Raw genomic sequence first — 16,635 nt, 5'->3', positions numbered from 1 at the left:
CTCTGGACACATGCTCTTCACTGACACAATACTCATGAATATCTGTGTGTTCATCTARCAGAAGCATGATGCCCACAGACATATCCACTTCTTTCTATCTATCTGAGTGTTATATTTACACATGGAAAGTTTTGCTTTTTACTTATTGTTCTAAGTTTCTCTTCCCAAATACCACGCTCAGATTTTTGTTTTCGACTTCATAGTTTGTTAGTTCATTCATTTCATAGTGGCCTTCAGAGGCCAAGTTATTTTTACTGAATTAATTTCTTTTTCTATGAAAGCTTGAGCTATAGTCAAAATACGCACTGTATTCAATGGTTTTGTTCTTATGATTTCTGTTATTAGAAGATTAACTGTGTTTTTCAAAACTCCTAATGAACCCGTTATATTGCTATTTGAGAGAGTCATATGTAAATACCTATGGGGATTAATCCCTTGGTGCTCCTAATTTCTTCAGTCTTTGGCAGCTTGCTGTAACAGGACAGATTTGCCTACCTATTGCAAACAATCTGTAGTGCAAATATGCTATTCTAGAAAAGCAATGTTTGTAATGAGAAGCAATGATGTAATGTACTAGATCAACTAATGTAGCCAGACCAAAAAAAAAAAAAAAAATTCTTCTTCACATCTGAAATGGAAGCAGCAAACTTCAAGCTAAATACAGAAATTGCTCTCTGCTCAATTTCATTATCATTAATCACTATGACTATTTGAGAGGAAAGTATAGTTAAGACCTGTGAAGCAGAAGAAGCTGTTAGTAAGGACAGAGGTGATAATGTTGTTCACCTCTACTGGATAGAGAGAGAGAGAGACAGAGGGACAGGTTATTATCCCCCGCAGAGTCATGAGGGTGAACTGCAGAGATACTGTGAATGGAATCATATAATGTGTGATCAACCAGCCTTCTTACTGAGACTTGATTTTATGAATTTCAGTATTCAGCGGAATAATAACTTTATTCCCAGRCTCACCTTCTGAAGGTTTACAGACACTAGACCATTACTGCTTTGAAATGGAGGAATGTTGGCAAAAACAGACTCTTGATTTCTAGTGGYGAGACCTTTAAAAGCATGTAGCATGACCTCTTGCTCCCATATTAAGGCTGTAATGTCTATAGTCTATAGCRCCTGTAAATGAATTCTCATGTCATGGTACTCAGGCCAAAACTTCACCTGTCATAAAGACTCCCTACCACCTGCTTCACATCTCAAAAGAAGAAAGATGAAGTCACTCAGACTTAAAATTAGGGCAAGGAAGGCACAGCCTGCTRAAGGGATTTAATGTAGCTTGATTACAGAATCTGATGAATGATGGTAGCTTCATGTTTGTAGCCATGGAATCATCAAGAAATATCAGGTCTGGAAAGCTAAAAATTTATGTTTCAAGAATGACTCCTGAGAGCCTCTGCCTGCTGCTGTCCAAATAGGTCAACACTTCTGCAGAGATCTAAAATTAAAGGAATTCCATGAGAATGTTTATTTAAATTCTATTTTATGTGAGCACTACTGCACAGATGCTCTCAAAATACTAATATTTCTTACACAATGTGTTAGAGAGGCCTAAAAATTAGCAGTTCAGTGAATAACTGTCTATATCTTGCCACTGTATCAATTTTTATTTTCTTTGCTTTACTGCAGGTGATTATGTTGTCATGACTATATACTTTGATTTAAGTAGAAGAATGGGATACTTCACTATCCAAACCTACATTCCCTGTATATTAACAGTTGTTCTTTCCTGGGTATCCTTTTGGATTAAAAAAGATGCCACACCAGCAAGAACAGCATTAGGTAAGTTTTTTATAATTCCTTYGCTGCTCTCTTTGTGTAGTCCCTATGCTACCATTTGAAAATGTCAGCTTCCTTTCAGAAAGGCCACTAGATGTATACTTTGAATTATTGCAACCACATCTTTCAGGCCCAAATCTACTTATCACAGAAGACTTTGGTTTTCTTTCTTTAACAGGGCAATTAAAAGTGAACTACCATGACCCTTTGGAATAGCACTGCCACCTATTTTGCATAATATTCTAGAATTAATGGGCCTCTCCTTGTTCTGACTATAATATTTTAATGACATTTTTGAAGAGTAAATGCATTGCGCTGCTGCCTTCCTTCCCTTCTAAAACTCTCTCCTGTGTTATGGGCTATGTATACAGAAAAGTGGCGTATATAACATTAAGTCTTTCAAAGTGCTTTAAGTTTCTGCACTTAATCTCCACACTAGGTGTATAAATAATCACCCGTTTTCTTTACACATTGTAGAGATTTATGGTGATAGAGTTTTTTAGCAGCTCATTTATGTTCAGAACCAGAGTGTGGATTTTGGCATTGAACTTTATGATACAATCAACAATTTTGACCATTTATTCTGATGTCTGTAGGAAAACCTGCAGGTTTTCCTAGCATCAAGGGCAACATRACAGGTATGCATTATTATAGGTACACATCAGAACTGAAGGGAAAACCACATTTTAGTCTAGACTGTGGTTGCCAGAGTTGCACGTATGAACCAGTTCAGAAACTTACCACCCAAGGAAGAAGGGGAGGCTGACTCAGAGTTAACAYGCCTGCTGTCAAGTGTGGAGGTTACCATTCCCAGCTATTCATTGCTCCCTCCCACTAAACTTTGCCATCATCTTCAGCTAACTAGCTGGATCCGCTAAATCTCATCACTCATAACACCAAACTAATAAAGATTAAATTGACCTTCCTGACTTTTCTGAACTTAAATTAGATAGGGAGCATTCATAAGAGCATCTGAGATGCCAGKTTTGAAGGACGAAGACTAAGAACAGGCTGTAGCCTTCTCAGAGGATGTGTGAACGCAGTCTGCAGCTGGCACAGTACTTGGGTCCTGCTGTGTGCCAACAGGCCTTCATCCAACCACAAAAATAAGAGAGGCCATTTACATAAACCTTTTCTGTCTCCCACTTCCCTAAATAGTTGCTCAAGGCTCACCGTTCTCATCCCATTTCCATCCAATTAACTACAATGTGTTTACCAGAAACTATTGTTATTTCTTTTGTGAATCAATTTCTACGTTTCTTTCAAACACTACGTCAAAGTGCTGCACTTAATCTGAGGAGGAAGACACCTTATTCAACAATGCAGCCTTTATTCAGTTGTTCAAAATGATATGTCCTTTTTCTGTCTGTTCTTCTCCTGCACTAATAAATCAGAGCCCGCACCAGTTCTGAGGATACTGTGATTTTTAGCATAAGCCCTCTGATGGCACTGAAGGTAAAGGAAAAAATGAAGTGCTGAAGACGCTTAGAAGTCCATTCACTTTCAATGAGATTTAGGCTGGCAAGTCCCTTGGACTCTTCTTGGACTTCTAAAAGTTTGATCTCACTTTCTAAGTTCCCTGCTCACGCATTGTCCAATTGTAWGACCATCTATTCAGGGTGCATTACAGCCTAGATTAAAAACATTTTTCCTTGCAAAACTGCTAATGAAAAGTAATAGTTGAGTAACTTTCAGCTAAATGACAGCAGAAATATGTTACCAAAAATATCCTGTGCTTGCAGCTCCCTCACTAGGCACGGCTTTGTTTAAGCAATGGTGCTGAATGTCAGCCGTTCATGCTACCGCTACCAAGGCATCTTCCTATTTTGCATCTAGGATGCATTTTGCATCCTATTCAGCACAGGACCATAAACTGTTGGATTTGCTCCCAGAGTTTGTCAAGATTAACAAATACAGAACTACTTCTGGGGCCTGAATTTCTCTTGACGTGTAACAGAATCTTAATTCTGCTCATTTGCTTTTACAAACTTTGAACTGAACATTTGTATACTAGATCTGACTTTCAAAACACCCWTCCAGGTCAGACCATTAAGCATCAAGGCATCACATGGGCCCAGGTTTCTGCGATTCTGTCCCGAGAAAGGAATTTTCAGTGMTTATTCCCAGCTTGTGAGTGCCAAAGTGCATTTGTATTACTATTGGTCTGGCAACAGACCCTGGGACTTGTACTCCCTGCACCTCCAGGACAGTGCAAGGAAGGCACAACAGAACAGCTCTACAGCTGCCTGTTCCTGGCTGTGTAAACTTACCAATGGTGGCTGTAAAATTGAACAATAGGCCTTTAACATGCTTTTCTACTTAACTCCTTTCTTTCTAAGTTGTGTGGCTCAGTGGAGATAAGGAAAGATTGGCCATGCTCTGCTAAGAGCTTTTTTTAACCAGGAGTGTGAAACCCCATGTGTGTGCTGAAAGTAACACAGCATCCATCTGGATTATCTTTCATAATGCTTGGTTTTTTATCAGAAAAGTGAACAGGGAGAAAAAGCATCAGACAGTCTGCATTACTGATACGTTGTCCCTCAGGGGAATTCCCCACACCACACATCTCAGTTTCCCGATTAATTAGGCACAGAAGTAGGTTAGAGTGCTGGTCACAGCAATGCCAGCTGAAACTTAGGAGAAACAAGGTGCTTATATATTSAGGTGATGAGTTTGAAGTGCAAACACAAAAGTGAGCTATTGCAAGAAGCTTCAATGGCTGTAGTGTCTAACTCCTAAAAATCTAGTAAAGAATTAAATTACTGGATGAAAATATAAATTCTTATGAGTAAAGTCAAATGACTGGAAAATAATATATATATATGTGGGTCATGTGGGTCACTTTTTTCTGTGCACAATCAGATCCCTGTTGCTCCCAAATTGGCAACGGCCTGTTGACCCTTGGGCAGTAGTTAGCAAATGTTTTGAATTTACTGCAGGTCTGCTTGTACGAAACAACCAGTAAATCTGTGTGAACACCCCCACCCCCACCCACATTTGGATAGTGGCACATGGCAAACTTGTGAGTGGTAGAGCCAAAGGCAAACCACTGAAATTGTTCTGCTAATTAGTTGAAATGAATTGTAGACTCTGTGCACCAAACCCGCCCCWAGCATAATTGCATTAACGTAAAAGAATAGCATCAGGGAAACATTTCACTCTCTGAAATTAATGAGTAATTTCGTAAGCTATTGGCAACTACTCAGGGTTATATAAAGGATAGTTTTTTACCGAATAACTCTAAGTAATAAGCTATTTCTGTGCTGGAAAAACTAAATGTGATCGGGGTATTTTAGCTGTGAGGGGAAAGACAGAACCATACTCGTCCTTTCAGCAGCACTGTCTAGAACCATCAAAGTGCTCTTTAAAATGTTGGCATCATAATCCCCTTTTTACACGCTGTTTGAGAAGCTGAGGCCCTGAGTGATAACRTGACTCACTCTGGGCCACCTGAAGAGCAGGTGGGAAACTGGAAATAGAATTCAAGAGTGTTGGATGAGAACTGTGTTTTGCGATCCCAGATTATAGTGCCCTCCATTCAGACAGAAAAATACATTCTCTCTGCTGTTTCTACTTGCCTCTAATAAAAACGATCATCTTCCAATGCTCATAGTCAGGAGCAGCTTGACAATGAGGTAAGTGTCTGAAGAAATGTTATGATTTGGAAAATAATAGGGTGTTTTCCTTGAAGATGAAGGGAAGTAAGTTAAACCAAAGTTTTCACCCACTTCACTCTATTTTTTTTAAATAGATTTAAGATTTTATGTGTCTGGACAGTTAGTATATAACAAATTCAAACTGCAGTTGGTATATACAGTTGATATCAAGCCCAGCAATGTGCTCATGTAAAAGAAGATATAGATGATAGTTAACAGAAAATGAACTTTGTTTTTCTTGTCATTCCATCTTAAGTTCATTCATTAGAGGAAAAAAAAAGTGCTTAAAAAGGTACTAGACCAGAAAAGTAGAGAAATGAAATGCTTATTCATTAACAGGTGACAGCATAGGCAAAAGCAGTACACTTTTTCCCACAGTATCCCATCATCRCGTTAACACGCTTATCTGGAGATAATATTCTTAAAAATACACTAAAAATTAAGCCTGCTGAAAGAATTTCTAACACTGAAGTTCCTGTTATTTCACTTCAAATACAATTGTCCACTAAGTAGCTTTCAGACAGTAATAATTTTAAATAAGTGTTTAAACCAATGATCTAAAGATTAAAATATGTTCATGCATTATGAATCCCTGGATCATTTGATCTATCAGACAGTCCTTTTTGATTTATGAAATAACATTTTTAGTTTGGAACTTGCTCAGAGAAAATAAATGTCACAAACTGGTATTTATACACAAACACGCACTCCCACTTGCACCCATGCAGCTGAAATTTTTGAAGACAGATTACTTCAAAACTGTCTTTGGCTGATGTTAAAATTCTATTGAAATAGACCGTTCCAAAGCACTGGAAATTTCAAAAACAGGTGCAAAGTTCTCTTCAAAGTACTGGTCTCCTCAAAATGAAAGACTTAGAATTTCATCTGGTAAGGTTTATTGCATTTTAAATCAGTTAACAAACTGTGTTTTCTTGAAATGGCATAAAAAATGAGCTAATCGCAAGGAACCTGGATATTCTGTCTGGAAATAGTAGGTGTTACCTTTTCTTCATACATGCATTCCTGAATATTSTGACTAATAAATGTATAGAAATGCAGGACTGTATCATCTGGTACATCCTTCTTTCTCTTTGTTTGCTGTGTATTTCATAGAAACACTCATTTTAGTATTTCAAAACTTGCATGAATGTATCACATATAAAACTGATATATAGGACAGAATTTTTATTACAAACACTCATTTGTTTTTTACTGTCTGAACTAAAACTCAAACCTAAGCCTCAACTTAAATGAAGATGTTTTTGTATTGGATTTCATATCATTGAAAGATTCTGCATAAATAATAGAAGTAAAATTTTGTTTTGTTTTACGTTTAGATGTTTCCATCTGTGTTTCATAGAATCATAGAATCAGTAAGGTTGGAAGGGACCTCTGGAGATCATCTAGTCCAACCTCCCTGCTCAAGCAGGGTCGCTAGAGCATGTTAGACAGGGTTGCATCCAGGCGGGCCTTGAAGTTCTCCAGAGAAGGAGACTCCACAACCTCTCTGGGCAACCTGGTCCAGTGCTCCGTCACTCTCACAGGGAAGAAATTCCCCCTCACGGTCAGGCGGAACTTCCTGTGCTTCAATTTCTGCCCATTGCCTCTTGTCCTGTCACACGGGACAACTGAAAAGAGTTTGTCCCTGTTCCCCTGCCACCCTCCCTTCAGGTACTTCTACACATTGATCAGATCCCCCCTCAGTCTTCTCTTCCCCAGGCTAAACAGGCCCAGCTCTCGCAGCCGTTCCTCAYAGGGCAGGTGCTCCAGCCCTCTGATCATCTTYGTAGCCCTRTGYTGGACTCTCTCCAGTAGCTCCATGTCTCTCTTGTTTCCATCACTCCAGATGCTGTTCTTCTAAAGTTACTCTGTCTTGAGGCCTGAGTATCTTCTTTTGTCTGTAGTTTCATTGAGAAATAGTTAGGCATTGAAGGCCTATAGAAAAGGCCATACAAAAAGATGAATTAACTCCTAATCAAGATGAGTGAGCCAATACCTTGTGGTGCAGCTGGAAATCCATGCAGTGCCCTACTGTGATGAACAGGGAAGTATTTGTCTCTGGAGGTTTTTCAAAGTATCAGTTAGCTGTTGCTTAGGAGCCTGGAGAAGTTACTGGATCACAGCAGCCACCTCTGCTTTTACTGGGATGTGGCGCAATTGTAATAAAAATATTAAAAATAAAAATATTTCCTCAGTAGCTTTTAGATGTTCAAGATATATACAAAGTCTAAAAGCATGTCCATGCTACATTTCAAAAATATAAGTGTAGTTCATATGCAGACTCACATTTGCAGGATAGAAAGCTAAAGCCACAAAACCTCAGGGTAGGCTACAAAACATAACAGGACATTGGGTAATATCAGGGCAGCTGTTTTGTACTAACATCTATGTGTTGCATTTGTATAGTTAGATAAACTACCTAGCTTAAAGGTTACATGAGCTACAACTGTGTTCCAGTGTAAGGGAGCCCTAATGCTGAGGTCAAGCGCGTTGATTCTCCACGTTTCCTACTTCTTACTGGCATTGCTTTAGTCTTTTGATTATTAGGATATGTTTTCTTTGGCAGCATTTTTTTTTATTTTCTTTTCTGGAGAGTCATTTGGGTAGTTGAGGAATACAATTATTTTTCATTTATTGTAAAAGAGGGTCTAGACCTAGGCAATATTCTGCTTACTGGCTCTTCCAGGGACTTTGTGAGAATTGAACAGTGAGATTTATTCTTGTGAATCAATGTAGTTCCTATCAAATGTTACAGATCAAAGGTGGGCATTCTTTCATAAAGAGGAGTAGTCAAAAGTATCTCTCCAGAGTGCTGTTTTTGAGAAGCAATTTTATTATAAGGCATAATTTCAGTCATCCCATGCCATTTCAAACACTGAGTACCATAGCAAAATATCAATTTAACTATAAGAAGAAAGTACGTTGTTTTCAGAGCAAATTATCTCCTGAGACTTGACTGAGTTTTATTTTTCTGTCCAAGCTATTGAAGAGGGATTTTTTTTCCTACCAAAAGGCTAACAGTTCACAAAGAATGGTTAAAAACATCAGTCCAAAAGTGGGAAAGAAAAGACTTCTGTTCCTCAGGAACGAATACAAATGACACATACTACCCTTGCAGCCAAATAACAGATGCTCCATAGACTTCATTCTAGTATTGGTTATATTGTTTCAGAATATTTCACACCAAGTAATTCATTATTAGTAGACTCATTATCACTAATTAAATCTACTTGTAGATAAATATACTAATAGAGAAGATAAATCTACTATTTATCTACAAGTAGATTCATTATTACTAAATCAATCTAGGATGTGATGCTTTTTATGAATTAAAAAAGAATATTTCCATTAAGGAATGCCTGAAGTATGTATAAGAGTCCATTTYCCCTCATTTGGAATGAAAATAGTAATATAGCCTTCCCAAAGATGCAGCAGTATGCAAATGTATTATCAAAATCCAGGCTTAGAAACTTTGTAGCAAAAATTTTTTTTTTTCCTTTTTTTGAGCACAGGATTTTTCATGAGAGTAGTATCATTGTGAAAAAGACCACTATATTCCTTCTATATTTTCTAATTTTTGATTTTATTTTCCAGGTTTATTATCTTTTCTGCTTTAACTTTTTATTTAAAAATTTCTTTATTTACTCCTTCTCCCTCACACCTATATACAACCTAACTGGAACTGGAAAAGGAAGAGATGACAAAAAGRATATTGAGAAGCATGGGAATTTCAGTTTTGCAGAGGCAAATGGAAATTGTTGAGCAAATTTTTGTTTACAAAATAGTACTGGCTCTATTGATGACATTTTTCATTACTTTTTATGCTATCAGRTGAAAATAACAAGTTTCCTGTGGTTCTCTGGGTAGACTTTGGCCTTCTGTTTTGTGTGCATTTGTTTCCAAATATGAAGCAATGGTATTGTATACAGTTAAATCCTGTTTCTCTCTGCAGGTATTACCACAGTATTGACTATGACAACTTTGAGTACCATTGCAAGAAAGTCATTACCTCGTGTCTCCTATGTCACCGCTATGGATCTGTTTGTGACTGTGTGCTTTCTATTTGTCTTTGCTGCTCTGATGGAGTATGCAACCCTCAACTACTACTCAAGTTGCAGGAAACCAAACTGTACTAAGAAGAAAAAGTCGGTAAGATGGGATTATCTTTTACTTTCTGTTGTATGTGTGGCACACAGCAGAGAATGCTTTTATAAAGCCTGTAACCCCATGACAGTTGGCTTCACCTAACTCTTTGCAGTCTGTYGTGTGCTCTGCCCCTGAAAGCTGATGGGAACTATCTGTAGTAACAGTAGAAGCAGATATTTACCTGTGGGATGAGGTCTGTTGCTGAAAGAAACAGACTGCTCACCATGAAGCAGCAATCCTGCTTATGCTTCTTTATGCTGGTGATTATGCTGGAAGGAGCCTCCCATTGAAACAGATTTTATAGCTTATTATAAAAATACACACACACACACACACACACACACGCATATCAATGTGTATTCAAAGGCATCTGCTGTCTTGTGGCTTAACAGGTATAGAAATACTTATGAACCTTGCAAATCGGATTTCCATCTCTCCACTGGGAACCACCAGTTGTTTTTAGTCCTACACACAAATGTTCCCAAGTACAAAAGCAGTCAAGGTTACTTACAAAGATTTTATACATAGCTGAGCTTCTGAGCACAAAGATACTTCCAAGAGTAACAGAAGCAAGCRCATACACACAGAAGCAGTTTAAATAAAACAATTAAATTATTCATGTACAAGCAATTACCTGGCATCCTTCATAACTGACTAGGAAAATAATGTGGATGTTAGCATGAGAGGTGACTGTAGAAAGAGAAAAATCTGAAAAAAAGAATTGGGCAATAGAAGAGTCAGAAAGTGAGTTGTCCATTCAAGATCAGAGGGAAATGTTGTGTGTTTGAGATCAGTAGCTGGAGATTGCACAATGGTGGAAACACGGACATTTGAAATCAGAAATACAAAGCTAAATAGAAGAAATGGCAAGAAGAGAGTTAGAGAAAAGACTAAACTCAGGGAATAATAGGTCATGAGGTAGAAAGAGATTGAAKGAAGAACTAATGGAGGAAAAGATTAAAAGAATACAGAATTAGAGAAGGCCCCCCAAAACCCGTAAGCTTAATCAATGAAAACACCATTAAACCTCTAACAGCTATTTGCAAAAGTGCATTGCACAGAAAAGTCAAAGGATAATAGTGATACCCAAACAAATTTTGAGACAATCAAAATGAACTAGCTAATGATCAAACTAAGATTGCCATCCTATAGAAAGACTGAATGAAAAAGTCATGAGTATATTTGTGAGTAGGATGTATTTCCAGATGYGTGAATGAAGATGAGGGAAAGCATGCAACACTGATGAGATTTAAGTTAACACAAGAATAACTTCTGATTTAGCTAATAATAGATTAAATAGAGTTAATAGGGTGAATAAAGATTTAGAGTGAATAGAAAATAGGTGAACATTCTGCTGGGGTTTCATGTAGTTTTAAACTGTACAGAACATTATGCTAAATATATAGAACACTGAATATGAAAGTGTCTTATAAACAAGCACTATTAAAAGTTTATTTTAAGAAATGCTATTGAACATTGGGTACTTATAAAGTAATGAGTATGTTTTCTTCTGAGTAATTCTTTTGTTATCTTCATTTAAGCTACCTGATGTCAGTTTTGGTCATGTGATGGTAAGTAAACTATTTTATTTAGTGATAGCAATGGTGGCGTGAATGTATTGTTGACATTTAGTTGCAATAATTTCTGACAAACTTGAAATGCCATGTTATGCTTTATCCTGACTTCACTATAAATATTGTTTTTCTTTTTTTGTTAAAAGGTCAGGTTTTTTTGGCTGCGGTAGAGGAACATAGCTGCTTCTTTCTACAAGGACTTATCAAATGATTTGGGAGGGATAAGGGTCAAGTATAGAATATTATGTATTATTTTTAGCTCAGAAATTTTGTATGTCTGATTTATGTAATACCGCAATATTTCATTACATATTAAAAGAACATAACAAACACAAGTTATGTCATATACTGAATTTTAATCGAATTTTATAGAAAATAATTAATTTAAGTGTATTTGTAAAARCTTTAGAAAACTTTCAGGTGGATTTTCAAACAATTTAGGCACCCACGTTCAATGAAGTTAGTATTGCCGTATTCATGAATGTAATAAATTCTATTCCCCAAACTTTCAGACAACTACTTGTAGAAAGAAAAAAGGTCAGCAGAAGAAAGTTTCCTATAAGGCACATTAACCATATCACTCATTTCTTTCACATATAGAGTAAAAGTTTTCATACGTGCCCCCCACACACACCTTCAACAGAAAACGTGGCTTATTCTGTATAGTAAGCATGAAAGCAGGGTCCCAGACCTTTCTAGAGAGCACTCTCCAGAACACATGGGGACATGATGCAGATGCTCACATGTCCCCATGCATGACTTGCTTTTCAGTATGTGACCAGGTGTGCTCATGCACGCAGTTGCCAACGTTCAGAGCAATCACAAGTTGAGGAAGAGCCCATAAGGGGGAGTAAATCACAGACAAAGCTGGAGTCTGCTTTGTCAGTGTCATGCAGACAGGCGACGAAGCTGATGAGAGATGTGCCAGTGACTCCAGTGGAAGAAGTGATATTTGTGGGAATGAAGTAGCTGTTATGATGAGAAACTGCTGTGGGAAAGCATCTTTCAAGAAGAGAGAACGGTGTGAGAGAAGAGCTGACAAAGTGTAAATAGGGAGTTTATTGAAGAAGGTGAGGTCTATAAGCATGAGTGGGGCTGTGAAGAGACTTGATACTGAAGTGCCATATTTTTAGCATGATTAGTGCAATAAGTATTAATGGACCATGCCTAGGGATGCTATTTTGAAATTCTCTACTGAAATCCCTGTCATCTGTACCTGACAATATCTGGTTTTGTAAATCCTGGTAGTATGAAGAGGTAATGAATGCAACTGTACTAAGTGGAGATCTATCTCTAAATTAAATGATGTGTATAGGTGCACTGGGGACATATCTTCATTATTATTCTGGCACCATTCTTAAATGTAGTAGCTTCAAGTGTTTAAAGCAACTTGCAAATAATATTCTGAYGGTTAAGTGAACCCTTAAGTATGAAAAATGATCACTAGCAAATATATGCCTTCAGTTACCCAAGTAGAAAATGCATCTAGAATTAATTTAACTTGCCACTCCACAGGCTCTCTACGGAAATTCACCTGAAAAGAAGTGTCCTTTGTGAGAAAGAAATATGGTCTCAAAATCTGGAAATCTTAATTTTGCATATTCCCAGCTCGTCTTTCACATCTCCCATTATTTTTCTCACGATTACTAAATGTGACCTGCACAACCCATGAAAGTTTATCAATTTGTTGGTTTCTTTTTCTCTCCCCAGAATTATTCTGTACTTGATATGAGACCACCAACTACAGTCATCACATTGAACAATGCCATGTATTGGCAAGAATTTGAAGAAGCATGTGTCTATGAATGCCTGGATGGGAAAGACTGCCAGAGCTTTTTCTGTTGCTATGAAGAATGTAAATCAGGCTCATGGAGGAGAGGACGGATTCACATAGACATCTTAGAACTGGACTCTTACTCTAGGGTCTTTTTTCCTACATCCTTCCTGCTGTTTAACCTGGTCTACTGGGTTGGATACCTCTATCTTTAAATTTTACCTGTAGTAGTGAAGACTACTGTGTTTTCACACTGCTTAGGGATGGTGAAAGTGCAGAAAGAGTGAAGAACATGGTCAGTTTCATCTCAAATTATAGAGGCCACGTTAACCTTCATCATCAGAGAACTGATGAAGAATTTTAATATGTAATTGCCTGAAAAAAGAAAAAACATGGAAGAATTCTCTCCTTATTGCTATTCATTTTAAGGAAAAGATTCTTACTAAATTCAGCTGAATTTGTAGTATAAGCAATGTTTATGAATAGTTCTTGTATATTAGAATCTTTACTACTCTCCCTTGGCGTAGAAGCTATCCAAAATTCAGGCAAAGGTTAAAAATGTAATTTTTGTTCTTCATTCCCATACTTTCTTCAAAATACTGATGTATTCCTGAGGCTCCGAACAACGTACACAGGCATTGCCAAGTTGACCAAAGCTCACCAAGCCACCCATTTGTATTTAAACTTGCTAGAGCTATGACTTATAAGTTCTGAGAATTCTTTTATCGGTGATCTCCTTGCAATGGAGAAAGCACCAAAAGACAGAAAAAGTCTCCAGTGGGACTGAGGCACGAATTACTTCCTGTAGAGGTCTGAGATTTGTGGAATTACCAACTTACCTACACATGCTGGTTTTAATTTGAGGTGAAAAGACTGAGTTAGAACACTAATTTTTCGTATGAAGTACAAGATTTGCCTATCTCTGAGGTAGCTGTGGGCATAACTTCTACAGCTTTTCAAGCCTTTAGCTGTCTTTTTTTATGACTGGTTAAACAGAGGATTGTCATTGATTTCTAAAGTACTCTACCTGAAGCAGGACATGATTCCTGCTTGTTTGTGTCATTGTAGCAGACCATAGCTGATAGACCAGGAGTAATAGCACTAGGAATTGTGAGTTTCTTCAGATTTCAGTTTACTGCAAAGCGCACTCATGCGTTCTTACTTTTTTCTCTCTATTTTCCAAAATTGAAAAAAGCGTGTGCCAAAGTACGTTTTTATTCCTTCCATAAAGTTAAATATTGTAGTCCTTATTCATGGCAGATGGTCCATGGGTCTGAGCTGAAGACTGGACACTTTTGACTTAAACGATGAATTATGGGAACTCAATTATCTGCCTTGGATTAAACATGGAATAATTCCCCTATATCAAAAAAGATTCCTTTCCTTTGATTTTTTTTCTTAAATTAGTAACTACATTTTAATCTAGAAAGCCATTTTATCTTTTTCAAAAGCTTTGCCATTAAATTATTAAGCTACTCATTTTGCAAAACTTAGTTTTACAGTGTTAAACTAGATTACATTTTTTACAGGCTCCCTCAATAATTGTTACTGAGCAAACAAATCAGACTCAATACTAAGGAGCAATTTTTTAAATATTTTTTGGATGACTAATAGTTACAAATGACAAAAAGTAAAGCACACTTAAAAGCTAAATTCTGGGGCGATTTTTTGTCTGGAAGACCTGATCATTTTTTTTTTAATCTAAATGAAAATGTGTGTCTCTTCCACACAGTGTTTGRAAAAAAAAGAATAGTAGATATGACTGAGGAGCAAGTATTTTTATCCTCAGAAAGAAAATCCTGCAAACATGCAAAGACTAAGGCAATGGTGATTTTAAAGGAACAGTAATGTAGTCATGTTCTTTGAAACTTCACTGTCTGTCACTATTGTTTATCTGTGCTTCCAGAGTGTTTTTAATTGAAAAAAAAAATTGCTAACAGAAAAGTTAAATGTATTTTTTCGAAATATTTTCTTCCATTTTTCAATTGTCTCAAGTACCAGAGAAAGAAAGCTGGGTTTAAATGGGGGAGGGGAAGCACTTCTCCAAGGACTGACAAAATTCAAATTAGGAGCACAGAGAAAATATCAGGTATTTGGGGGTAGGAGCAAAACCTTATCTTTAGCAAAAGCTTCCCAATCTGACTTCTAAACCAGTAATGACCCTCTGATTTCAAAACACACGTTGAAGCTTTTGCTAACTCTTAGTAACAAATTACTCTGTAAACCTATTACCCTCCTGGGCCAAAATTATGAATTAGTTCTAATGGCCACTTTCAGCCATATTTTGCAAGAATACTAGTAATGTTTGAAGCCTAAATAAAGGAGTTGATCAGTAAGGGGACTGATCCTGCAAACCCTCTGCACAGTTAGTTTTTCTGGGGTGACGAGCCACAAGAAGGTGGCTTCCACCATTAGATCTTGGATAAGTAAAGTTAGATTTATTTAGGAATGACATACTTCAGTGAACATACTGGGAGTAAGAGTGGAAGGGGAGCATGAGCGTTCGATTTTTTAGATGATGCGCACTTGCTGTTCTTACACTTCTGCTCACAGCTACCCACTTCAGTTTAAAACACGCAATACTGTCAGATCCATCCTTGGAAGACTGATTCTGCTAAGTCTGTTTATATTGCCTCTGTTTTTTCAGTGCTTTCATAAACACATGTTGGAAGCATAATACTCCACTCTTGATGCTCTTGACCAAAACGGAATGTGCAGTATATTCTGGTTTCCTCTCTTACCCTGGCAACAGATACATTCTACTTTGAAATACATTCTACTTTGGGTAAAGTACAATAAACTGATTTGTATGCAAGATGAGAGGTTTTGAGTTGGCAGGTTCCAGAAAGTGTTCCTGTAGTTCGTCTTAGCTGCTTTTGGCTTACTCTTTCTGCTGCGTTGTTCTGTGTGGCAATCGGGCAAGATAACCCTTCCAGGCTGCATCATTCAAAATACAGTTATTCTAGACACTAGGTAAAATGGTCTGCACAGATCTATGTGCCAGACCATTCTATAATATTAAGGAATATTCTCATTAGTGTCCAGATATCCTTTTGATTCCTTTGTAAATTGAAAAAAAAATAACACTTCTGTGGGACTGGAGAGCCCCATCAGAAATGTGAGAACCACCTTTTAGCATTTTAGAACACTTTATTGTGAGATAATTTCATATTCAAGACTTACATTTTCTTGACTRCTTCTATTTTGCAATTTCATACTTGTTTTTACCTTTCCAAGGAAGGGAAGAGAATGGAAGAAAGTTAAATACAAATGACTCTTTGGTATGAGCATATTCAACTCATTTGGGTATGTTGGTAGAATCACAAAATCAAGTACCTTCTAATTGGATTCTTTCCTTGTTGAAGTTACGGAAAAGATGGGGTTTTTGCCTTATTTCCCTGCACAATAATCATTTTTTTCCCAGCAAGACAATAATAAAATCAAACCTCTTATTTCCTTCAATTCAATTCAACTGAATTCACTTCAGTTAAGAACTGAGGAACAGTGTTTTCCTGCTTAAAGACGGCATTTTCAAGGCAATTAAGAATGTATAAAAATATTTTTCTGTTTAGTTCAGAATCCAAGTCTTCTTAGTTCTTCTRCCCTTGACATGCTGAGAACTCCTTATCAGTAGTTTCTTTAGGAAAAATACCAGAAAACAGCCCTTATTCCAATTATTACTGTGTAAAAACTACAAC

At 37.1% G+C, this 16,635-nt stretch overlaps 1 protein-coding gene across 2 annotated transcripts in view; it reads left to right on the top strand.

Moving 5' to 3' along the window:
- Nucleotides 1-13,157, top strand: part of GABRG3 (gamma-aminobutyric acid type A receptor subunit gamma3) — a 324,177-nt gene extending 311,020 nt beyond the window's left edge. Inside the window, exons 7-10 of one of the 2 annotated variants that reach the window (XM_085321583.1) lie at nucleotides 1,638-1,790; nucleotides 9,396-9,592; nucleotides 11,131-11,160; nucleotides 12,874-13,157. In XM_085321583.1, coding sequence (XP_085177709.1) covers nucleotides 1,638-1,790; nucleotides 9,396-9,592; nucleotides 11,131-11,160; nucleotides 12,874-13,152 — 659 coding nt within the window. In that variant the 3' untranslated portion in view covers nucleotides 13,153-13,157. Of the gene's footprint in view, nucleotides 1-1,637; nucleotides 1,791-9,395; nucleotides 9,629-11,130; nucleotides 11,161-12,873 lie in introns of both variants that reach the window. The other variant, XM_085321582.1, reaches the window with a different exon arrangement.
- The last annotated feature ends 3,478 nt before the right edge of the window (nucleotides 13,158-16,635 follow it).

This window comes from Rhea americana, unplaced genomic scaffold (genome assembly GCF_003343005.1).
Source record: "Rhea americana isolate MKP2758 unplaced genomic scaffold, rheAme1 scaffold_7, whole genome shotgun sequence".
In the NCBI taxonomy this organism is placed as follows: Eukaryota; Metazoa; Chordata; class Aves; order Rheiformes; family Rheidae; genus Rhea; species Rhea americana.
Note: the sequence above shows the minus strand (reverse complement) of the source record. Positions and strands in the feature narration are given on the sequence as shown.